Genomic DNA, 26,490 nt, shown 5'->3' with positions numbered 1-26,490 from the left:
TGAGCCTTGAATTGAAGGTCAGGTGACTGTGAATTATTTGCTCTTACAACGCTGTTTCATTTAGCAATGAGTGGGATGATTTTAATATGTAAATTTGGTGTTTACCTGTGATTTTCTGTGATATATGTGTATGGAAACAGGATGTTGGGAAGGTTTAAAGTGGCTTTTTAAAGCAGGGGTGTCAAACTCAATCACAGCAGGGGCCGGATTCTGAATTTGGGTCCAACCTGAGGGCCTAACAGGGTCAGAGTTTACCCAAAATGTGAATCTAATTTTCACCAGAAATGAATCATAAGGTAAATTTAAAAAAAGCAAAAACAAACCAACAACTCAGCAATGTTGATAAACAATTCTGAGAATGAGATTTTGAGATTCATAACATGATTTTTAAGGGTCAGAATATGAGATAAACTCCAAAATCATAAGTTTAAAAGCTCAAAATATGACTTAAAATTGTGAATCTAAAGGTCAAACTGAGCTGAAATTCAAAATTGTGAGTTTTAAAAGTCAAAATGTAAGATATTATTCAAAACCATATGTTTTAAAGGTCGAAATATGAGATAAATTTCAAAGTTGTAAATTTGCAAGGTCAAAATGTGCCTTAAAATTTAAAATCAGGAGTTTAAAATGTCAAAATACAACTTGGAATTTAAAATCGTGAATCTAAAAGGCTTAAAAGAATAAAATGTGAGACTAAGGTTAAACTGAGCTGAAATTCAAAATCCTGAGTTTTAAAGATCAAAATGTAAGATATAATTCAAAACCATATGTTTTAAAGGTCAAAATATGAGATAATTTTCAAAATTATGAGTTTAAAAGGTTAAAACATGACTTAAAATTTTACATTTTAAATTTAAATGGTCAAAATATAAGATTAAAAAGTCAAAATTATGAGATGTTAAGGTCACAATAAAAAGTTTCCTTTTTTATACTGGAGGAAATCTGCAGACCTCATTCTAGTGGGTCAGTTATAATAAAAATATAATCTGATCTGGTGGGCCAGGTACGACTGTACCACGGGCCGGGATTTGGCCCCCAGGCCTTGAGTTTGACACCCCTGCTTTAAAGAAACATAAGGCATGTAAATTATTGAGTAGAAGTTTAACTGAAACTTTGCTGAATGTTTAAGCAGTTAATAATACTCTCTTTTATGGAGTTATCTTTCATGCAGAGCTTTAATAGTTTTAATTTATAACAGTAAAGTCTAATCAGGTGTTTTATTCAACAGAAAGGTACACTGAATAGATCTCTAACCTCAAAACTAGCTGTCTTATGCTGTGAATAGTCTGTATGCTGATCAGCTTATAATAAATCTGTGTAGGGAAATGATATTTTGTTGTACAACAGAGTTAGCTGTGGAGAGTTCCAAGGCCAAAACCACTGCTGACAACAAAGAACACAAAGACTCGTCTCACATTTGCCAAAAAACATCCTGATGATCCCCAAGACTTTAGGAGAAATATTCTGTGGACTGACGAGACAAAAGTTGAACCCTCTGAAAGGTGTGCGGGCCGTTACATCTGGAGTAAAAATAACACAGCATTTGATAAAAAGAACATCATGCCAACAGTCAGACATGGTGGTGGCAGTGTGATGGTCTGGGGCTGCTTTGCTGCTTCAGGACCTGGACCACTTGCTGTGATCGATGGAACCATGAATTCTGCTGTCTACCAGAAAATCCTGAAGGCCAACGTCCAGCCATCAGTTCATGACCTCAAGATCAAGAGCTCTTGGGTTATGCAGCAGGACAACGACCCGAAACACACCAGCAAGTCCACCTGAATGGCTCAAAATAAACAAAATGAAGGTTCTGAAGTGGCCAAGTCAAAGTCAAAGTAAATCCAGTAGAGATGCTGTGGTGTGACCTTAAACAGGCAGTTCATGCTGGAAAAAAATCCAATATGGCTGAGTTAAGACAATTCTGCAAAGAAGAGTGGGACAACATTCCTCTACAGTGATGTGAAAGACTCATCAGCAGTTATCACAAACACCTGATTTCAGTTATTGCTGCCAAGGGTGGAACAACCAGTTAGTAGGTTCAGGGGGCAATTACTTTTTCACACAGGGCCAGATAAGTTTGGATTTTTTTCCCCTTAATAAATAAAATCATCATTTATCCATCCATCCATTTTCTATACCGCTTATCCCATTGGGGGTCACGGGGAGGCTGGAGCCTATCCCAGCTGTCACTGATCGAGAGGCGGGGTACACCCTGGACTAGTCGCCAGTCAATCACAGGGCTGATATATAGAGACAGACAACCAGGCACACTCACGCTCACACCTACGGCCAATTTAGAGTCACCAATTAACCTAGTGAGCATCTTTTTGGTGGGAGGAAGCCGGAGTACCCGGAGAGAACCCATGCATGCACAGGGAGAACATGCAGACTGTGCACAGAAAGGCCCTGACCGGGAAGCGAACCAGGGACGCAACAGCACTTACCCCTGCGCCGCCGTGCAGCCAATAAAATCATCATTTAGAAACTGCATTTTGTATTTACTTGGGTTGTTTTTGTGAGATATTAAAATTAGTTTCATGATCCGAAACATTTAAGTGTGATAAATATGCAAAAAAAAATCAGGAACCAGAAAGGGGGCAAATACTTTTTCACGGCACTGCACCCAATCAACTTTTCTTCTTCCCCGTGGAGGAGTGGGGGTGAAATATTGAAAGTTGTGTGGTAATGTGACCAAGCAATTTGTGAACATTGGGTCCATCCAACATCTTCACATCTGTAATGATTACTCTTTGTTCTCTTTGCCAAATTTTAAAGAGATAACAAAGTTATCTGCAAATTTAAAAGATAAAACAAAAACATCCTCTATGGCCCAAATAGTGAGAAGAGACGTTTGCAAAGGAAGCAAGGTGTGTGCCAGAGAAGCTGATTGGCTCATAGCCGGCGCTTATAGAAGGCCTGAGGGATTTCTTATTGATCCGTAGTTTGAAGAGAGTAATGATCAATGTGATTTAATAACACTGTTGGGCAGGAATGAGTGAGTGAGTGTTACCTGGTTGGGAATATGGAGGTTAAAGTCGAGTCCACAGACGAATTCTGAGTGATGCTCCACGGTGTCCAGAAGAGGCTGGTTCATGCTGAAGTCCCAGAACCTACAAAAGCACAACAACTTCTTTTAGTGAGAGCTTCCCTCATAAAATACAAATATGCATAAATGTTTGTAGGTTAGTCTTCATCATTCCCCAGGTTTTTAGAGAATGGACGCCCATGCTGAGGATGCGTTTAGCTAAAATTTTAACACCTGGCTAAACCAAAGAAAAGCAACAGTGACAGGAACTAAAAATGACAACAATAAACAGAAATGTTGAAGGATCGAGTGCTTCAGGAATTTTCTATAAGAGTTATGATGGCTACAGCTGGTTTATACTTTTGTGCCATATGTTTTCAATTGGTGAAAGGGACTTTTCTCCTGTGAAGCCGTGCTGTTGTGATGGATGTGGTATGTGGTTTCTTGCTGAAATGGTCAAGGCCTTCCCTGACAGAGACGTTATCTGGATGAGAGCATATGTTGGTCTAAAACCTCTCTTTACTTCTCAGCATTGATAGTTCCTTTCCAGATGTTAGAGCTGCCCACGCCATAGGCACTAATGCAACACCATACCATCAGAGATGCAGGCTTTAGACCTGAGCCAGGAGAACAAGCTGGATGCTCCAGATCCTCTTTAGTCCTCAGGACACGGCGTCTGTGGTTTCCTCTGACCACAGAACAGTTTTCCATGTTTCCTCTGACCACAGAACAGTTTTCCATGTTTCCTCAGTCCATGTTAAATGAGCTTTGGTCCAGAGAAGACGGCGGTGTTTCTGGATCCTGTTCACATGTGGCTTCTTCTCAGAGATTTCTGAAGATTCTCTGAAACTCTTGATATTTTTGACTGAGATGGTGAGATATTCCAAGTCCTAACTATTTTACATTGAGGAACATTTTTCTGAAATTGTTCCACAATTTATAGGCTCAATTTTCACAGATTGGTGAACCTCTGCCCATCTTTATTTGCTATATCTGAGACTCTGCCTCTCTAAAATGCTCCTTTTATACCCTGTCATGTTACTGACCTGTTGATAATTACGCTGATTAGTTGCAAACTGCTCTTTCAGCTGTTTTTCCATTAATCCCACTTACTTTTCAAGCATTTTGTTGCCCCTGTCCCTACTTTTTTGGGATGCGTTGCTGCCATCAAATTCAGAATAAGCTTATATTTTCATGAAATGGTGAAATGCCTTAGTTTCAACATCTGATACGTTGTTAACCCTTTACCTACCGAGTCTAAAATGGTGATTTGGACATATTTAGTTATTCTGGCTGTAAAATAGTCAGGAAATGCCCTAAGTCTGAGAGCTTTCCTCCCTTTTCCCAGGAGTACTTGAACTTGACTTTTCAACATCTGGTTAATGATTATTGCACATTATATGGAATTGCCAGCAGTTTAAAAGAAGAAAAACACAAAAACTGATTTGTTTTTCATGGCTTTTATGAGAAGAAATGTTGTTATTGCTCATGAAGTTTTGATTTGACATTTGAAATGTGAACCTATACATGTTTAGAACAATCAGCAGTCATTTTTGGAGTCTGGGACTCTGGGTGTGCAAAACAGAGTAAAAGATAACTATATACATAGGCCACAGTTAGTGCAAATAAAGGTGGAAAAATGCATTCTCAGCATTCTCAGTAACATGTTGTTATTGCACATGACAGACACGCACAAATGCCACTATCTAACGCTATTTTAGAAAACTAAACTCCACTCTCACTCGCTCTCCTTTTACTCTCTTCCTTCACTCTCCTTTCTCACTCGTCTTCTGCCAAAGCTGCCATTGTCGCGGTGCTGTTCGACATTACTGAAATATATATACCACACATCATATATTACCGGAGAGCACAGATTCTCAGCTCTCTGTCAGCGCTGGAATTGTTTAGATTGAGCAAACTTTCGAGGAGTTACAGTGTTAAGAATTCATGTAGCGGTCTCGCGATACTTCTGGTTTTGCTATGAATGCCCGTGTCATATGGTTGCGAGTACTGTAATGAACCATATATGTGTGCATACCCACAATTCTCAGCTTTCCAAACGCCGTTGGAATTTTTCTGATCGGACAAACTTTGACAGAGTTACGGTAATAATACTCCGGACACATAAAACACAGCGCTGGCTCAGTAGGTAAAGGGTTAATGTTCTATTGTGAATAAAATATGGGTTTACAAGTTCTAAAAATTCATGCATTTTGTTTTAATGTACATTTTACACGGTGTCCCAACTTTTTTGGAAGAGCATTAAACATGCCTCAAATTCCATTTGCAGGTGTGATGTGTGGCAATGGGCCAGGACGCCTCCACTGGGTGAAATTCAGGCTAAATCTGCGTGTCTGATCCGGCCTTCAGAAAGGTTTTTAAAAGAGGAAGTGAAGTGAAAACGACAACAATCTAGAGAATGAGATGAAGAAAAATAATAAGTGAAAGAAAAAGAGGGACAGAATTAGAGAGAGCCAATAAAACACTGCCTCCTGACTCCAGGCAGCAGCGGCCAATCAGACTAATTGAAAGACTGTTTCTCTTCCTGGTCCTGACAGAGAGAGTGTATGCCAAAGCCCTGACGCAGCAAACACTCCCTCCAGACTCATCCACTTTGCAAATGTAATTAAATCATTTTCAGAGGGAACGCTGCAGCTCCCATTAGGTCTGTATTAATACTGGACACAGGCACAGACCAAGCACGGAGCAGCCATGGGTGTCTGGGGAGTCTCGTGCATTCAGAGTTATTATGTATTGAGTGAGCTGTTAGTGTAAATCACTGCTAACACTCACTATCACTGTCTGTAAGAGGGCCTCTCTGTGTGTGGTTTAAGCGTGTGTGTTTTATAAAACACTGCAGTATAGACTGGTTTACATAAGCAGCAGAGTGAGCTCACTCCTGGACTTTAACACTAATGAAAATTAAACTCTTGGAGAAGTTAACCAAACTTTATCTCAGATCACTGATGGAGAAGTAAACATGTCCGCCATCAGCTTCAGGAAGATTTAGAGCTCTGAAGTTTAGCTTCAGTGCAGGAGCACTTTACAATGATTAAAACCGGTTCTCCAGTGGGAGAGGCTGGCTCGGTTTAGAGCAGAAATAAAGAACAGGAAGTAAGCAAGCTTAGCTGCATGGGAAACTCTCTCCCCTCTTCATTCAGGTTTATTTAACAGCAGCACACAGGGGTCAGATATTGTGTCGCATTGCACAGCAGTGGACGCTCACTGTCGAGTCTGCAGCCGTTAAATGTTTCTTTAGCTTGTTTTTAATGCTTTATTTTTGCTTTATTAGTGCAGCCCCTTGGGGTGTAATGGTAGCCATAAGCCATGAATACTGATCAACTAATGACTGGAGCTTCCAGGCACAGGTGTCTTTATACTACACTGAGACACATTCACTGACCTCAGCTGATCCTCATTTCACTAACTGTGAGACTACCAGCACCAACTGTCTGGACCTCTGTTGAATCAGGTCAGTCACTTTAAAGTGGGTGAATATTTACGCAGATGTTTTACATCGCAGATTTGTATTTTATTGATGTTACATTGTAGGAATCTTGTTTCACTTTGACACCAAAGAGGGAATTTTTAAATATTTTTTCTATGAAAAAGCAAAATTATATAGACCATGATTGGTTTATAAAGTCAATAAAAGCGTAAAACATCGAAGGAGCCGAATACAGTACACAGTGCCGCGAAAAAGTATTTGCCCCCTTTCCTGAGTTTTTTTGCAATAGGAAAAATTTGGGTAAAGGCAGAGGCTTTGAAAAAAACTTGGATTGTGATTGGATGAACGTTCTGTCATATCTCTATGGGCCAATCAGAGCAACAAAACACATGACGCAGCCGCTTTCAAGCTGTGTGTGTGCAGCTACCGAGAACTAACGCGAACCAGGGCAACTATAGACATGCTGGTACTCAACTTTTGTCGTTTTTGAAAAGAAAACAACTCACTGCTGTTCTTTGTTCTTCTTTTAATGAAGAAATGTCGTCAAGTTCTGATAAAACTGGCGCTTTAGCAGCATCCAGGCTAAGCTCTTCAGTCATATTTGCACCAGCCTCTTCCTGCTGCTTGTTTACGACACAACTCCGCCGTGACTGAAAGTACCGCCCCTCGTCGCTGATTGGTCCTGTCACTCTCTAACCAGGCCCAAACGGTTCAGACGGGACCTTTGCAAGATGGATTCGCCAGTGAAAAACAAGGAAACGGGCGTATCCATCTGCTTTGCAAGGTTAACACAGCATCTGATAAAAAAAACATCATGTCAACAGTCAAACATGGTGGTGGCAGTGAGACGGTCTGGGGCTGCTTTGCTGCTTCAGGACCTGGACCACTAGAACCATGAATTCTGCTGTCTACCAGAAAATCCTGAAGGCCAACGTCCAGCCATCAGTTCATGACCTCAAGCTCAAGCGCTCTTGGGTTATGCAGCAGGACAACGACCCGAAACGTGCCAACTAGTCCACCTCTGAATAAGGTTTTGGAGTGGCCAAGTCAAAGTCTGGACTTAAATCCAGTAGAGATGCTGTGGTGTGACCTTAAACGGGCAGTTCATCCTGGAAAACCCTACAATATGGCTGAGTTAAGACAATTCTGAGGAGTGGGACAACATTCCTCCACAGCGATGAGAAAGACTCATCACCAGCTATCACGAACGCCAGTCTGTAGAAACTGCATTTTTTATTTACTTGGGTTGTGTTTGTGAGATATCAAAATTAGTCTGATGATCTGGAACATTTAAGTGTGATAAATATGCAAAAAAATCCGGATCTAGAAAGGAGGGAAATACTTTTTTATGGTACTGTATGTAACATAATCTTCAACCCTAGCAGAGAAAAAGGGGTTTCTCTGCTCCCTCATTCACAAATACAGCCACAAAGTAAAAGCCCAGCATATTCATCACCCGTAGCACTCAGCTATAAGTCTGCAGAGTAATGAAGTGCAGCTGCAATAAAGTCATCTGAACTGATATGAATGCATTCCTGTCACAGCGCTCCGCTTGCTGCATTAAGACGAAGGAGGAATAATCCTGCAGCTGAGAGCCACCGAGGCTTTGATTGGCTTCATAGAGAGACAAACAGGATGATTTACAGTCGGCTGATTTTAGCTGAAGAAATACAGCAGGGGGGATTTAACTCATGGATCTGGGAGGCTTTTTTCACATAAAATTACTTAAAATCTAGACATCTCTCTTATATTTTTGACCTGCTACAAAGGCTAAAAAAAAATCCTCATTCTCCTTTAAGTAAAGCAGCCTTTGGTTAATGGAAGGGATGTGCAGTGAATTTTAAACTCCCATATTTTACCCTTTAAGACAAGTTTATATCAGTCTCAGAGGTCCCCAAAACATGCCTGTGAAGTAGCTGTAAAAACACTCCAGTATTGTATTTCTGCATGTCTAAAAACCGCTCTGTTTCAACCCTCAGAACGAGCTGTTTCTGTGTCTGTGGCTTTAAATGTTACTGAGCTGTCTGACTCCACCCCTGACTCCACCCCTTTCAGAAATGGATGCAGCTTGACCCTTTAGGCGCCACCGTTTTTTCAAGAAAATATTCAGTTGTGATATCAAGATATCAAAAGGCTGTAGCTTGAAAGTGGTTAGAGATAAAGGCATACTGTAAATGAGAAAAAACTTCAGTTTGACCCAAAGTTTGTGGTGAGAGTAAATTCACTCATCTAATTTGCATATTCTGACATCACCAGGCAGCCTCCACCGCCACGGCTTCTATCCTGTCTGCCCCTGCCCCCTTGGTGTTTTGTTTTATTCCCCCTACCTTCGTCAATATTGGTGTTTTGACCACCCCTGCCACCACCATGTCCCCACCCCGGCTACTGTGAGGAAAAGCATCAGCTTCGGTATGTGCTGCTTGTGGACTCTCATGGCGCACAGACTCGTGGTGGCTGCTCACAGACAGACGGCCGGACAACTGAACGTCATGTATTGACAACCCCTGAACCACACCACGTCTCCTTGTCGGCATTAGCCAGTTACTCCCACCCCGGCCCCGGTGAGGAAAAACATCAGCTTCGGTATGTGCGTCTTCTGGACTCTCATGACGCACGGAGTTGCTGTGGCTCTGACACACTGGCAGTCTCGGTCTCACCGGACGACTGAACGTCATCGTCACGGGGGTGAATATTCCTCTATTCCTCCCGACATTGTGAGTATTCTCGCTACAATTCGCTCTCTTTCTCTCTTTTATGCACCGACTACAACCACTACTACCACTTCCTCGTCTCCTCGACCGGCGGTGCGTCTATCAAACTCTCTCTCTCCAAAACAGGCCCACAGATGCTGCTGGGATTGAAGTTACTCATGTCTGCCATCTCCTGGTGTGAAGCAGTAACAACATTAGGCACCATATTTGTAGCTAGAGCCTGTTTAATTCAGCAATATTGCTTGTTGCAATTTTGCAACTTTGGCACTTAAAATGTTAATGGATGTGGCTCTCCTCATCCTCTTCTCAGGATCAGGAGAGGAGGGTGGAACTTTCTTCCAAGTAGGGAGGGCCAACTGAACCTGGGGCGGGGCTTACTCCCCACATGACATCATGAGGGGAAATCTGAGAACAGCTTGTTTCAGGACACATTTTCTGAAAGGTGGAGAAAGGGGATTTTTCTGATTCTGGGGGGGATTGCGGACATGCACGGGGGAACATATTTTTGTTAGAAAAGCCTGAAAAGTGATTTTTGCATAAAATGTGTCCTTTAAACAGTCATCAAATGTTAAGAATGCAAAGATTTTCTGCAACTGTTATCTCCATTTACACCCTTTATTCAAAGTCAAATTGACAATCTGGGCTTTGCATGTAAACTTAAGCATGCTTTGTATTTGCGGATCCCTGTGCATGACAGTTTTCACCTGAACACAGAAAAGAGATGCCGTTTTAGGTGATCATTTTCATGTGAATGTGGCCTTAAAAGAAACTCTTCTCTGTTCATTTTTATCATTGCTGCTTATCTTTAAGGTTTGGGATCTTGGTGGGAAAAGTGAGATATAATAAAGCTCTGGGAACGATAAAGATTGAGCAAGAAAATAATGTGAGAGAAGACAGCAGAGTGTTTGCTGCAGGTTAAAAGGAGGAGGTGAGACCTTTTCTCTGACCTATGTGTCTTCTCCAAACAGCTCCATGTGTGATCCAGATTACAGCTTTAGATGATGTCCAGGATCAGATAACTGTCCCAGTTAGACAAACACACCATGTTATTTGTATAAAGGAAGCCCGCGCTGCACGGCCTTTTGTCTGCAGTTTCCATGGTAGGTAATTATTTAGCTTCCATTGTGTTTGATTCTGTGGAAGCGTCCATTCACCTGTCAGCTTTGTGTGGTCGTCTCACTATTACTGTGAAACTCATTAAGTCACAGCAGATGGAGAGAGAGAGAGAGAGAGAGAGAGGGAGAGAGAGGGAGAGAGAGAGAGAGAGGGAGAGGGAGAGAGAGAGAGAGAGAGAGAGAGAGAGAGAGAGAGAGGGAGAGAGAGGGAGCGAGAGGGAGGGAGGGAAGGCAGGAGAGGATATGAGGAGTAAAAAAATAAACTTTTGTAGAAAAGGAGAAGAGGTGAGAAAAAAGAGTGAAGTGTTTTTAAAAAGTGATGAGATCCGCCTGTATGTTTGTGTCAGAGATGCTTTCATTACAAACAGGAAATTAATGTTAACAGGCCGCAGTGAAGCATGGAGCAGGTTATCTAAAGCAAACAGAACATCTAACCTGCAGTTAAAAAAGAAAATATGACCTCAGTTACCGTGTTCAATTAATCTAAAGGACAACAAGTCCAGTGGTGAAATTTCCTGGCTCCTAAATATTCCACAGTCAGCTGTCAGTGGTATTAGAACAAAGTGGAAGCCATTGGGAACCACAGCAACTCAGCCACCAAGTGGTAGGCCACGTAAAATGATGGAGCGGGATCAGCGGATGCTGAGGAACATAGTGCACAGAGGTCGCCAACTTTCTGCAGAGTCAGTGGCTACAGACCTCCAAACTTCATTTGGCCTTCAGATTAGCTCAAGAACAGTGGTAGAGAGCTTCATGGAATGGGTTTCCATGGTAACAGCTGCATCCAAGCCAAACATCACCAAGTGCAATGCAAAGCGAGGGATGCAATGGTGTAAAGCACGCCGCCACTGGACTCTAGAGCAGTGGAGACGCCTTCTCTGGAGTGACCAATCACGCTTCTCCATCTGGCAATCTGATGGACCAGTCTGGGTTTGGTGGTTGCCAGGAGAACAGTACTTGTCTGACTGCATTGTGCCAAGTGTAAAGTTTGGTGGAGGGGGGATTATGGTGTGGGCTTGTTCTTCAGGAGCTGGGCTTGGCCCCTTAGTTCCAGTCAAAGGAACTCTGAATGCTTCAGCATACAAAGAGATTCTGGACAATTCCATGCTCCCAACTTTGTGGGAACAGTTTGGGGATGGCCCCTTCCTGTCCCAGCATGACTGTGCACCAGTGCACAAAGCAAGGTCCATAAAGACATGGAGGAGAGAGTTTGGTGTGGATCAACTGGACTGGCCTGCACAGAGTCCTGACCTCAACCCCATAGAACACCTTTGGGATGAATTAGAGCGGAGATTGAGAGCCAGGCCTTCTCGTCCAACATCAGTGTGTGACCTCACAAATGCGCTTCTGGAAGAATGGTCAAAAATTCCCATAAACACACTCCTAAACCTTGTGGAAAGCCTTCCCAGAAGAGTTGAAGCTGTTATAGCTGCAAAGGGAGGACCGACGTCATATTAAACCCTATGGATTAAGAATGGGATGTCACTGAAGTTCATATATGAGTCAAGGCAGGTGAGCAAATACTTTTGGCAATATAGTGTAGCATGCAGGGAGGACAATGTTCAACTAAGAGTACTTTACTCCATGTTAGGATTTCAAAAACTAATATGTCGCTATACACTAGCCTAGTTTGTACATAAGTTCTTATTTATGATGGACTTTATTTTCTACTAATATTTATTTGCACCAGCTGAGAAGCACAATATGGACAAAAGTATTTGGCCGCCTGCCCATTCCACCATTAGGGACTGTAATGACGTTGTATTCTAATCAAATATGGAGTTGGTCCTCTGTTGCAGCTCTTCTTGGAAGGATTTTGGAGTGTCTCTTGTGTCCATTCATTCTGTAGAGCATTTAGGAGGTCAGGCACTGATGTTGTCGATCCCAATCTCATCCAGTTCATCCAAAGGTTGAGATCAGGGCTCTGTATGGACCAGTCAAGTTCTTCCTCTGAACTCATCACATCATGTCTTTCTAGTCCTTTGTGCTCTGGGGCTGCTTGGATAGGTGAGGATTTTATACACCTTTGGGTCTGACTGAAACACCTGGAGTCAATAATTAGCAGATGTGGCCAAATACTTTTGTCCATATCTGACTTTAGACTCACCCATGTGAAGTGAGACATTAAGGAGCAGAACTGTCCAGAGCACAGAATCAATCAGGGTTATTTCCCATAATGCTTCACTCAAAGCTGCGATTGTAAAGAATATAAACAAAGGAGAAAGTCTGAGGGGGCGGTGAGCGGAAAGGAGCTATGAGAAAAGATAAATAGAAGGCTGCAGGGCTGCAGATTTACATACATGAGCTCTCTGTGTGCAGTGGTTTTGTTCTTTGTGTGTGCAGGTGGATTTATGTATTTACACGTTACGACCAGCGTCTGAACACACAGGAAGTCCGATAGAAGCAGGTGTGTGAGCAGAGAGGGAGGTGAAACCGGCTGCCAACAGGTGGACGAGTGAGATCCCAGATTTAAAAGCATATTTTGACTCCCTACAAGCCTTTAAAAAAACAGAGGAGTTTAAAATCATTTCTTTAATAAGTTCTGATGAAAACACTAAAGTGAAACAGCAGAAAGGACGAAGGAGGCGATGGCTAATGATGGAGAGAGATGAATTAATGAGGTAACAAGAGCGTCCTGCAGTCATTCATGATGGATGTTCAAGGCTCTTCACATGCCTGACCACACACTGACTCTTTAAAAGTGGAGAATAGCTGCTAATTAACGGGTACCTGTGCTGGGACGTCATGTTGCTAAGGAAGGAGGCCCTCTCAGCTGCAGCCGGGCTCCGTCTCATTCATGATGTTTAAATAAGATCAACTGGGATGAAGTAAACGGGCTGAAACTGTGTTATCAGCGCAGTAATGAATGGATTAAGAATTATCTGAGTGAGCGGACAGTAGGCGGGTTAATAAAGGAGACAGAGATTAAATTAAAGATGGAGTATTCAGAGCTTTAAGAGGGTTTAACAGAGTTCCTCTGCTCAGGACTGTTCAGTGACGCTCTGATGAAACCAGCTGAGGAGGAAATTATTTTTACTTTGGTTCCTGTTTTTTAGTCTTTAGCTGCTGAGTCAATCTGAAACTGCTTCAGCTCCGGCCAACGGCTCTGAGCAGAGGAGGCTGACGGGGCTCCACACCTTCCTCCAGACTCCTGGAATACATATGACAATATATCGTCACACACATTATCGAAACACACTTTTTTTTTTGATCTTCGGGCAGATTTTTACTTACTTTGCATATTGTTTTCCTATCTATATTTTACTTGCCTTTATTCCCTACTAACCTCATTTTATTTTCTTCCCCCCTCGGCTGCTTTAAATCTCCTTCATCACTTCAAGGCTTTCATCTTCTTCATTGCTTTTTTTTTGCAAACCTTTGCTATTGTATTTATCATTTTACTGCCTTTATAGCTCTAGGGCAGGGGTGTCAAACTCAAGGTCTGGGGGCCAAATCCGGCCCATGGGACAGTTACACCGGGCCCGCAAGATAATTGAAGTTTTTGTTATAACTGGCCCAGAAGTACGAGGTCTGCAGATTTCTACAGTATAAAAATGTAAACTTAACCTCAATGATTTAAAATGTCCTTAAGTCATAAAAATATGAAAAAGTACAGTAGAAAGAATTATTATATATCCAAAAATATTACTTTGTATTTAATATTTTGATCTTTAAGATTCACAATTTTAATTTAAGTGATATTTTTACCTTCTAAACTTGTAATTTAAATGTATTCTGAAATTCTGACCTTTAAAACTCATGATTTCCAAATTTATCTTATATTTTGACCTTTATAACACATGATTTTGACTGATTATCTCATACTTTGAAGTTTAAAATGTGTTATTTTGAATTTTATCTCATATTTTGATAGATAAAACTCTGATTATTTCATATTGTGACCCTTCAAACTTGTGATTTTGAATTTCTTAATCATATTATGACAGATAAAACTCATGATTTTGACGTTTTTAATCTCATATTTTGAAGTTGAAACGTAACCTTTTGAATCCTATCTCATGTTGAGACCTTTAGAACCCATGATTTAAATTTATCCCGGGTAACTGCCTTTTTTTCATTACTGATGATATGATGATGACAGTTTCTGGTTAAATATTGACCCAGTCCAGCTCTCAGGTTGGACCTAAATTCAGAATCCGGCCCCTGCTGTGACTGACTTTGACACCCTGCTTTAGGGCTTTCTTATCTCAATTTATTTATTCATTTTTTCACACTTTATTCACATTTTACTGCCTTTACTATTTTATCTCCATTGTTGGTTTTATTCCTTTTTGGTACATTTTTAATTTCTCACATCTTAAATTTCTTTCTCAACCTTTGTAGCTGAGTTCCTGTTGTTTTCTGGTACTGATGATGTCACTGTGGTACCTGCACACTGATTGGTGTCCACCATGTTTTAGTTATGTAGTATCTGATGATTTCTGCATTCTGAGTTCTGAGTTCAGTTTGGCTATCCACACCCAGACCTGATCACTACCAGACCTGCTGGATCCAGAAACCCCTTAACTAGAACCTGTCTGACAAAGTGAAACATCTCCAACACATCATGGAACCATCTAAAGAAACTCAAGATCAGATGAGAAACAAAGTCCCTGACATCTATCAGTCTGAAAGGGTTACAAAGACATTTCTAAGGCTTTGGGACTCAGTGAGAGCCGTTACCCACAAATGGGGAAAACTGTGAACAGTGGTGAACCTTGCATCCCGTTCCATGTGGAGTTGAATTAACTCAGCATTTCATCAAAAGAACATCAGACCAACAGTCAAAGAAAAGTCAAAGTTATGAAATGTAAAGGTTAAAATATGAAATAAAAAGTCAAAACCGTAACTTTTAGTCAGAAAACACACATTTCTTCCCCATGTTCCTGACTTTTTATCCAGTTATTTTGACGGTTTAATTTCTCTAATTTTTATGACTCAGCAAGGATATTTTCAATCATCCAGGTTAAGTTCACATTTTTATACTTGAGTAAATCTGCAGACCTCATACTGGTGGGCCAGTTCTAATAAAAATATCATGTGATCTGGTGGGCCGGGTATAACTGCGCCATGGGCCAGATTTGGCCCCCGGGCCTTGAGTTTGACACCCCTGGCTTAGACTCTAGCAGAAAAACAGCATCTGTAGCAAAAACCTCCTACAGGAATCCTAATAACGTGCTCTCATCAATTATTTCTTGTTTCTTCTCTTTGCGGCCTGCAGGCTTCTTCTTAGAAAACAAAAAGAAAGCTGGTTTTGAATGTCCTGATTTGTTTGGAAGGATTTTTTTGTCTTTGCAGCTGCAGGCGTAAAACTAGCAGGATAAGGCAGGTGGAGATTTACCAGCGTGTGTCAGGGCAGTCTGTAATGAAATCAGTACTCAGCACTGAGTATTTGAGCCAATGAAAGCACGGATCAATAAAACACAGCATTTGGCACAGAGCCAGCTCTCAGCACATCTATCTTTCATCCATCCACTTTCTCCCTCTGGTGTTTCACGTCCTCCATCTCTCTTTTCTCTCTCTTTGTCATGTGACATCACTTAGACCAGACCTCTTTTTGCTCATTAACATTTATCCCTCCATCTTTTCTGAACAGCTCTAAGACATCAGGATGGTGCTTTATAAAGTTATATGAAGATATTTAGCACAAAAACCAAGCAGAAAGATTTCTATATGAAGACATGGACGTTTCAATTTTGCTGACAGAATTTTAACAGGGATATTCCTAGTGGCTGATTTCACTGTAAGTTAAACGAAAATTTAAGTTCAGACTAGTGGTGGGCAGTAAACGGGTATCAGGACCGTCTCTGCTATGGACTGGTAAGGAACACAGTCATCACTGGTTTAAACGCTCGAGTGTTGGTGCAAATAAGATGGATAATCGCTTTTTATTAGAAACAATGTGAGAGCACACTTCATAATCATAAATTTGATATATTGCTCTACAATGCATGCATTTTAATGTGCATTTTATGTTGTATTTATTAGTACTTTTTCAAATCAGGAGATTTGAGAATTATTATGCAAGTGATATTTTTCTCTGATTTTCCTAAATATCTGATGCAAATGACAGAATAATTTTCAAGTCCTCAAATGTTAGAGCATAATTCAGATTTTATCAAACAAACCTCCCAATTATAACTATTTTAATAAAAAAAACTCAAAATGCACTGTTCCACATTATTACGCACAACAGGGTTTAAAACATTTTATAAGATGTATAGAAGTAAAAACGGTGATTTGTTGAATCTGCAGCATTAGGAGGTCATATTTACTGAAATCAAAGCTATTTCAATCAAAAACATCTGAACAGGCCAAGTTCATGTTAACATAGGAGCCCTTCTCTGATATCTCCTTCACTATTCTTCATCCATTGAACTTGTGAGTTTTTGGAGAGTTTCTGCTTGAATTTCTTTGCAGGATGTCAGAATATCCTCCCAGAGCTGCTGTTCTGATGTGAACTGCCTCCCACCCTCATAGATCTTTAGCTTGAGGATGCTCCAAAGGTTCTCAGTAGGGTTAAAGGTCAGGGGAGGATGGGGGCCACACCATGAGTTTCTCTCCTTTTATGCCCATAGCAGCCAATGACACAGAGGGATTCTCTGCAGCATGAGATGGAGCATTGTCACGCATGAAGATAATTTAGCCACAGAAGGCACGGTTCTTCTTTTTGTACCATGGAAGAAAGTGGTCAGTCAGAAACTCTATCTCTCTAAACTCTAACTCTATCTACCAGCTCTCTCCCTGTGATTCCAGCCCAAAACGTGACTCCGCCCCCTCCTCACTGACGTCTCGGCCTCATTGGGACATGGTGGCCATCCACCAACCATCCACTACTCCTCCATCTGGACCATCCAGGGTTGCACGGCACTCATCAGTCAACAAGACTGTCTGAAAATGAGTCTTCATGTATTTCTGGGCCCACTGCAACCGTTTCTGCTTGTGAGCATTGGTTAGGGGGGGCTGAATAGTAGGTTTATACACGACTGCAAGGCTCTGGAGGATCCTACACCTTGAGGTTGGTGGGACTCCAGAGGCACCAGCAGCTTCAGATACCTGTTTGCTGCTTTGTAATGTTATTTTAGCATCTGCTCTGTTAATCTGATGAATTTGTATTTGTATCTGAAACCTTCATCATTATGCCTTTATCTGCAGGAACCCGTCTGTGCTCTGAATCAGCCACAAACTTCTTCACAGTACGATGATCATACTGAAGTTTTCCTGAAATATCTCATGTTTTCATTCCTTGTCCAAGGCATTGCACTATTTGAGGCTTTTCAGCAGCAGAGATCCTTTTCCTTTCCCGTACTGCTGAAACCTGTGGCCTGCTTAATAATGTGGAACGTGCTTCTTAAAGTAGTTTTCCTTTAATTGGGCTCACCTGGTAAAACTAATGATCACAGGTGTCTGAGATTGATTTCAGTGATCCAAAGAGCCCTGAGACACAACACCATCCATGAGTTTAACTGGACACCAAAAACTGAATGTTTGTGACACTAAAATCCAATGTGCATAATAATTTGGAACATGGTGTACTTTTATTATTGGAATTTCTCCTTGTGTAACTAAAAAAGGAATATCTTATCTTATCTTACAACCTCATCTCATTTTCCAGATCAAAATCCTGTCTGCTCCAGAGTCAGTCGATATGAATGCCCTCTATCAGCTCTATATCTCTGACCAAGGCTCAGTGCTGAATGTCCAGTTTGCTTCCAACAAAAGAAACCTGAAAACAGCCATTTTTTCCTCTGTAATATCAATCTTACAAGTCACGCCGTTTCATTTATTATTGATTGATCAGTCAGAATAATCCATTACATTGGCCAAGAGCCAAAGGGGACATTTTTTAAATTGTTTATTGAGCCAGACCGACAAAAACCTAAAGAGATTAAAACTACAGCAATGAAGACAAGCAGGACATTATCACAGTAGAGCAAAAGAAACAACAACTTTCATTGCATGTCATTAAATTAGACACATTTACCTAGGTTTGCTGTCACTGGCTGCACATCTAATACAAATTCTATGCAGGTACAGAAGAATTAAAACCTTAAATTTAGTTTAAATAAGCCAACGCTGTGTAAAGAAAAGGGGAATTACCCTTTAACCTACTGCTGCAAAAACTTGTGCGAGCTACCGCTGAGAAAACCAGAGTGATCATGCAGGAGAGACTTACAATCAGACATATACAGGTGCAGTCGTGCTTGATATTAGAGATCTTAATAACAGAGCCTGTGCAGCTCTATAAAGGAAAATCTCATCTCATCTCACACACCAGTTAACTTTATCACACATTATCACCATGTCCTCACTCATTACCACCTCTGCTCTGACACCATCTATCCATCCACTCCGCTCCGTAAGTGAAGGAAAGACAGCGTAAGCAGAACTAGCAGTCCTGGATGGGAACCACATCCATACTCAGAGCTTCCACCTCAGGACAGAGAGGTAGAGTCAGCTATATGACATCAAACCTCTGCTAGCTTCCAGAGTCGAGAAGACTCAAACTACTGATGGTGCTCTTACACAGCTGACCGGGAAAATCTTTTTTACACATTAATCAGTGCTGTCTCATTCACAGAGAGCAATGACGGTCTGAATGCCTCTCTAAAGCTCTTTTTTTTTTTTCATTTGAAAGCATCAATACGTTCCAAGGCTTTATGACTCTCAAACATTGATCAAAAATGATCCATAAAATCCTAAAAACATCAAACTGGTCATACATTTGTAGACGTTATCACTGTAGTGATATAAGGAGATATAGATATACCAGCATGTAAATGTTACTGAAGCTAAGTTCTGGCTGGGACTGATTTTAGTGATTTAGTGTCCCTGTGCTTTAGAAAGATCCAACGGGATAAAAACTAACAGTTTGAATTAAGTCCTCTGTTTATTCTGAGGTCGTCAGCTGAGATAAGTATGCACTGCTCCGAGGAGATGGGACATTAAAATGTTCAGTGTTGCAGCTCCACATGGTGGTTACAGGTAGCTGCCACTGTCGAGATGCAAGATCACCAGCATAATGTCAGTACTGGCAGATATAACATTTTATTGGCAAATATCAGCGGAAAATATTGGCCTGTATTGGCTGTTTATGTGTCATATGTTGACAGCTAATACTGACCCATAACTGCTGTTAATGATGCCCTTAATATTAACCTATTTCAGCTGCAAATATAAGCATATTCTGGCTGGTAAAGATAGTCTAAATGAAGAAATTATATTAGCCTATGTTGGCTGTTAATATTGGCTTTTATTACGTTTTTACATTGGCCTATGTTGACATAAAATGTCGGCCTATACAGGCTGTGAATACCGGCAAATATATGCTGGTATTATTGACAAATATATGGTGTTTCTATCAGCATAAATGGAGTATTATGTTGACCTATTTCAGCTGTGAACATCAACCTATGTCAGCTGTCAATGTTGACCTATGCTAGCGCTTAATATCAGCCTATGCTAGCGCTTAATATCGGCCTGTGCTAGCTGTTAATATGAGACTTCCTGAGACTTTTTTTGACTTATTTCTAGTAAATGAAGTTCAATTATCATTCATGTTTAACCTGGTTTTAATTATTCACCCAGGATCAACACTACTATCGACCTCAGACTAGGCTGGGTGATATGGAACAAAATTAAACCCTTAAATTGTTGATGTGTTTATTTAGAGAAACAAATAAAAGGCAGTGGATGCCAAAGGGAGAGCCTTAATGCATCCAAGCAGCAGGTTGAGCTGGATTTAAATATGGAACTTGCAAAAGCACTGCTAGTGTCCTTAAATACCCCCAAACATGCTGATATAATGCATAAAAAATATGATTCTGAGTCAATAAGGATTTAAGTTCTACTAAACTGGTGGTTACCTTTCACCCTGTAAAATGCAGTTAATGTTTATTATTTCCATTTCAGATTCTATTACACAAAGATGAAGAGGGTAATCGAAGAGCTGTGAGATAAATGACTGTTACTGACTGTATTTGTTCATGTGTTTCTTCCTAATTCCCCTCTGAGAGATGTTCTATAAGAGTCTCTGTGGGGTTTCTGCCTCTGTTTCTCTCTAATGTTTAACAAAGATGACTTTGTGCAAACACATTTAACTGAAACGTGTTAAACCGCCATCATTTCCACACCTCATTTATCCTGAATGAGTTACACACATACCACGCTGCTCCTTCACAGTTAAACAAAAGTGCACAGAAGATGCTGGAGTTAATTTGAAGATGTTTCAGAGGAGGGAGTTTAGAAATGGTCTAATGTGTAGGACAAATAGACAGTTTTTAAATGAGCAAAAAGAAGGCAGTAATAGAGCAGTAAGAGTCTCTGCCTCTGTTTCTCTCTAATGTTTAACAAAGATGACTTTGTGCAAACACATTTAACTGAAACGTGTTAAACCGCCATCATTTCCACACCTCATTTATCCTGAATGAGTTACACACATACCACGCTGCTCCTTCACAGTTAAACAAAAGTGCACAGAAGATGCTGGAGTTAATTTGAAGATGTTTCAGAGGAGGGAGTTTAGAAATGGTCTAATGTGTAGGACAAATAGACAGTTTTTAAATGAGCAAAAAGAAGGCAGTAATAGAGCAGTAAAACTTTTCTTACCTGACTGTGAAGTCGTACGAGCAGGATGCCAACACCGTCCCACTGAACGGAGAAAACTGCAGGAAAAAAAACAGGATTAAGCTTTGTCTTCACATATTTTTAAATAAAATTTACGTTAATTAATTCTAATAAGTTTTTAATAACCAAGACAGAGAAAATAACATTTTACCGTACTAATTAAAATTACATGTTCCTAAATCAAGCAGATAAGTCGCTGTAAAGATTGTAACTCCAAATCTACCAGTTAAGATCTTGTTTCTAAGTTGCGTTAAAGTTTGTTACCATAAAACCTCCCAGTCTGTCTTTAATGAGAGTTTCAGTGAAGTTTGTCTCTGAGATACTTCACTGCTGCAAAGATCTATGTTGATGATGCAAAATCAAACATTTAACAAGTCTGGGTACATGGGCAGATAGATGATGGATGGATTGGTGTATGGATAGATGATGGATGGATGAAAGCATGGATGAATGGATGTTGGATGAATGGATAGGTGGATGGGTGAATGGATGATTGATGGATAGAAAGATATATAGATAGATAGGTGGGCGGGCGGACGGAAGGACGGAAAGACAGACAGACAGACAGACAGACAGACAGACAGACAGATAGATAGATAGATAGATAGATAGATAGATAGATAGATAGATAGATAGATAGATGATGAAAGACAGATGAAAGGATGGATGGATGATAGATGGATGGATGCATGCAGATGGATGGATGGATGGGTGGGTGGGTGGATGGATGGAATGATGGATGGATGGATGGATGGAATGATGGATGGATGGATGCATGGATGGATGGATGGATGGATGCATGGATGGATGGATGGATGCATGCAGATGGATGGATGGATGGGTGGGTGGGTGGATGGATGGAATGATGGATGGATTGATGATGGATGGATGGATGGATGGATGCATGCATGGATGGATGGATGGATGCATGGATGGATGGATGGATGGAGGCATGCATGGATGGATGGATGGATGCATGGATGGATGGTTGGATGGATGGATGGATGGATGGATTGATGATGGATGGATGGATGGATGGACGGACGGATGGATGGATGGATGGATGGTTTGATGGACGGATGGATGCATGTATGGATGGATGGATGGATGGATGGATGGTTTGATGGACGGATGGATGCATGGATGGATGGATGGATGGATGGATGGATGGTTTGATGGACGGATGGATGCATGTATGGATGGATGGATGGATGGATGGATGGATGGTTTGATGGACAGATGGATGCATGGATGGATGGATGGATGGATGGATGGATGGATGAATGGATAGGTGGATGGGTGAATGGATGATTGATGGATAGAAAGATATATAGATAGATAGGTGGGCGGGCGGACGGAAGGACGGAAAGACAGACAGACAGACAGATAGATAGATAGATAGATAGATAGATAGATAGATAGATAGATGAAAGATGATGAAAGACAGATGAAAGGATGGATGGATGATAGATGGATGGATGGATGGATGGAATGATGGATGGATGGATGCATGCAGATGGATGGATGGATGGGTGGGTGGGTGGATGGATGGAATGATGGATGGATGGATGGATGGAATGATGGATGGATGGATGCATGGATGGATGGATGGATGGATGCATGGATGGATGGATGGATGCATGCAGATGGATGGATGGATGGGTGGGTGGGTGGATGGATGGAATGATGGATGGATTGATGATGGATGGATGGATGGATGGATGCATGCATGGATGGATGGATGGATGCATGGATGGATGGATGGATGGAGGCATGCATGGATGGATGGATGGATGCATGGATGGATGGTTGGATGGATGGATGGATGGATGGATTGATGATGGATGGATGGATGGATGGACGGACGGATGGATGGATGGATGGATGGTTTGATGGACGGATGGATGCATGTATGGATGGATGGATGGATGGATGGATGGATGGATGGTTTGATGGACGGATGGATGCATGGATGGATGGATGGATGGATGGATGGATGGTTTGATGGACGGATGGATGCATGTATGGATGGATGGATGGATGGATGGATGGTTTGATGGACAGATGGATGCATGTATGGATGGATGGATGGATGGATGGATGGATGGATGGATGGATGGATGGATGGATGGATGGATGGATGGATGGATGGATGGATTGATGGATGGATGGATGGATGGATGGATGGATGGATGGATGGATGGTTTGATGGACGGATGGATGGATGGATGGATGGATGGATGGATGGTTTGATGGACGGATGGATGCATGTATGGATGGATGGATGGATGGAAGGATGGATGGATGGTTTGATGGATGGATGGGTGGATGGTTTGATGGATGGATGGATGGATGGATGGATGGATGGATGGATGGATGGATGCATGGATGGATGGATGGATGGATGGATGCATGGATGGATGGATGGTTTGATGGATGGATGGATGGATGGTTTGATGGATGGATGGATGGATGGATGGATGGATGGATGGATGGATGGATGGATGGATGGATGGATGGATGGATGGATGGATGGATGGATGGTTTGATGGATGGATGGATGGATGGATGGATGGATGGATGGATGGATGGATGGATGGATGGATGGATGGATGGATGGATGGATGGATGGATGCATGGATGGATGGATGGTTTGATGGATGGATGGGTGGATGGTTTGATGGATGGATGGATGGATGGATGGATGCATGGATGGATGGATGGATGGATGGATGCATGGATGGATGGATGGTTTGATGGATGCATGGATGGATGGATGGTTTGATGGATGGATGGATGGATGGATCAAAGCATGGATGCCCCTGAACCCCCAGCAAGCTCAGAGTTTGGACCTGGCGTTTCTAGAACCCTGAATACGGCGCTAATGTGTGACTCTTCTTCTATCAGTTGTCGGTTTTACTGAGTCCACTCACCTAGAACTGACTCCACAGATCTATAATGACATTTGTGGTAGTGGAGGTTATAATGTTAATGAGATCTTATAAAACAGCTCTATAGAATTAAACTCTCTAAAAACAATCATGAAGTAGAAGCAGAAAACCTTTCAAATATAAAGTTAGAGTTTAATAACCTTCACTACAGGAGGAGTTTTTACACCACTGTTGGGGTTAAAGGTGCTTTTGCTCGAGGAAGACTGAACCATGCTCCACTCAGCCTGTCTAACTACATTTCCAGAGGTGGATGGAGTTGGACAGTTTGAATTAAAGTTTGATGTTGAAAATAATTAGAAGAATCTCATTTCCATAAACAGATTCAAAATGTTTCTGTGGTTCACTTTCCTTTCTCTTCTTCTGCTGCTGATCATGAATCTCTTTACCTCCTCTCTGCTCCTTCCAGTCAGTCGATTCTAGCGCAGATTTGCAAACTCTGACTAAACACACACACATTAATACACACCCACTGTTTAAACGGGAGGTCTCTGGATCAATAAGAAACACCTGTCCTGGAAAACAACACCTGAGTCAGCCAGCTGTTTGACTGGGTGAACTCAGGACTCTGGTTTGTGGTAAGCTGGGTGTCTACATGTTTAGGACATCTGTGTGTACATAAGGCTGCTTAAACAACACATTATTGTGGTTTAATAATGTATTTTGGGCTTTCAGATATCAATGGGGGCGCTGGGGAGATATATCAAGGTTGATGCTAGGAGAACAGTTAGCAGACCTTTGGAGAGGTGCAGAGATGAAGAGAAGCTTAGACCTGATCAGCTGGACATTAAGATTAAATGACAGACCTGTGCCAGTTTTCACTGTAAAATCAGAATTCTGTCTCCAAAGACAGAGTTTTTACTTTATTTCTTACAAATTGAAAAAGAGTTTCTCTCCCATACTGTGCATACACCTTACATCAGTGTTACTCTACCCTGCTTAACCAAAGAGCCAAATTGTTGGAAATTACCTTTGCAAGATCCACAGTCTAAGTCTCAAAAATGACCAAAAAGTGGCAAAAATGGATGAAAAGGGGCAAAATAAGCATAAAGTGGCATAAAAAGAGCAGAGAGTGTCAAAAATGGGTCTGAAGTGACCAAAAAAGTGAGTTTCAGGTGACAAAAATGGTCAAAAATCAGCAGAAATGTAGCAAAAAAATAGAGAAAAGTGACTAAAAAGAGCAAAAAGTTGGGAAAAAATTAGCAAAAAGTGGCATTTAAATCACTCATATTATCTCTGTTTTAGCTTGGTGTGGTGTTATTATCCCTGTAGAAGCCTGCAGAACCGCACAGCTGACCAGAGGGGACTGAGGTGACAAAATGCTGAAAGCTGCATCATAGATTAGTGCCTGACACAGAGGGGGTTTTTGGGAGAAATGGAGTTCTTTGTATGTTTTCTACACAGAGTACAGGGGAGCCAACATATGTTCTTGGCCTGTTTTTACATAAAACTGGTTAAACAACACGGATAGAACGTTCCCATCTACAGCCGTTATGCTCGTAGACTGTAGAAAGAACTGGACAAACCCCGTGTGACGTCAGTCGTCTGCTAACAATAGGCGGACTCAAACGGCTCTTGAAGCCAATCTGTGGATGCTTCCATATTGAAGTCGCGGCCTCAACCGAACTTTGGATCAACCTAACGGCCCGCCCACTAAGCGCAACTTCCTGTCAGCCTGCTAGCTAGCATTCTGGTTGACAGAAATGGAGCCTCTGCCTGCCGGGCTATCTGTCAATCAAATGAGATGAGCCAATCAGCTTTCATCCTAAATATAAGCCAAACGATCGTGGTACAAAAAAATGTACCCCCCGTACAGTGAGAGCACAGTAAGACCCTAGCTAATGAGACACGTTTGGTGTTTGAACCAGGCTGTAAACCACTTTATGTCTAGTGTCAAAACCGGCTGTTAAACAGGTGTACAGACGGGACTTCTGGTGCTCCTGCAGCCAGCCTCAAGTGGACACTCGCGGTATAGCAATTTTTTGCACTTCCACATTGGCTTCATTTTTCAGGACCGAAGGTTGCCGCTTGGTTATGCCCTGGATCTCTCTGAGCTTAGAATAACCACAGGATCAGCTTTAACAGAAATCACTGGAGGCTAACGCCACTACTATAGCCAAGTACCTCATAATACCCAACTTCAAAAATCCTGAAATATCCCTTTAATGGCAAAAGGCACTTTAAATGGAGGAAAAGTGGCAGAAAATGAAAAAAGGGCAAAAAAATTGCAAGTAAAAAGGTGGGCAGAAATGGCATAAATGTGGCAAAAATGGGCTAAAAGTGTCAGAAATTGATTAAAAGCAGGGTAAAAAATGAAAAAAGAGGACAAAAATTGAAAAAAAGGCAATGGAAATATATTGACAGAAAATAACAGATGACAATAAAGTTTGACAATTCACAACTACTGTGGGAAATAAACTGACCTGCGACTTGTAATGGATGATTGCTGAAGTCAAAGTTTCCCTTTTTAGGCAATGAGAGTTCTTCTACCAGCTCTGCTGAACGGCATCTCCGCTCTGACAGAGCAGGACTTCTATTTCTGCCGGACGCTGAAGCTCTGTGCATAAATTCAGCACAGAACAGATCAAACGGGGCAGGAAGTGTCGCCAAAACCCAA

The 26,490-nt window shown here is 41.5% G+C and overlaps 1 protein-coding gene across 5 annotated transcripts in view; it reads right to left on the bottom strand.

The window, feature by feature from the left end:
• Positions 1–26,490, bottom strand: part of pex7 (peroxisomal biogenesis factor 7) — a 77,282-nt gene that overhangs the window by 20,160 nt on the left and 30,632 nt on the right. For 4 of the 5 annotated variants that reach the window (XM_041804436.1, XM_041804437.1, XM_041804434.1 and 1 more), the window contains exons 9-10: positions 20,908–20,963; positions 3,011–3,110 (exon numbers count right to left, since the gene is read on the bottom strand). In XM_041804436.1, the coding sequence (XP_041660370.1) occupies positions 3,011–3,110; positions 20,908–20,963 (156 nt within the window). Of the gene's footprint in view, positions 1–3,010; positions 3,111–11,790; positions 13,451–20,907; positions 20,964–26,490 lie in introns of those variants that run through there. The other variant, XM_041804439.1, reaches the window with a different exon arrangement.

Source organism: Cheilinus undulatus, linkage group 14 (genome assembly GCF_018320785.1).
Source record: "Cheilinus undulatus linkage group 14, ASM1832078v1, whole genome shotgun sequence".
Lineage (NCBI taxonomy): Eukaryota > Metazoa > Chordata > Actinopteri > Labriformes > Labridae > Cheilinus > Cheilinus undulatus.
This window is presented reverse-complemented; position numbering and strand designations above follow the sequence as displayed.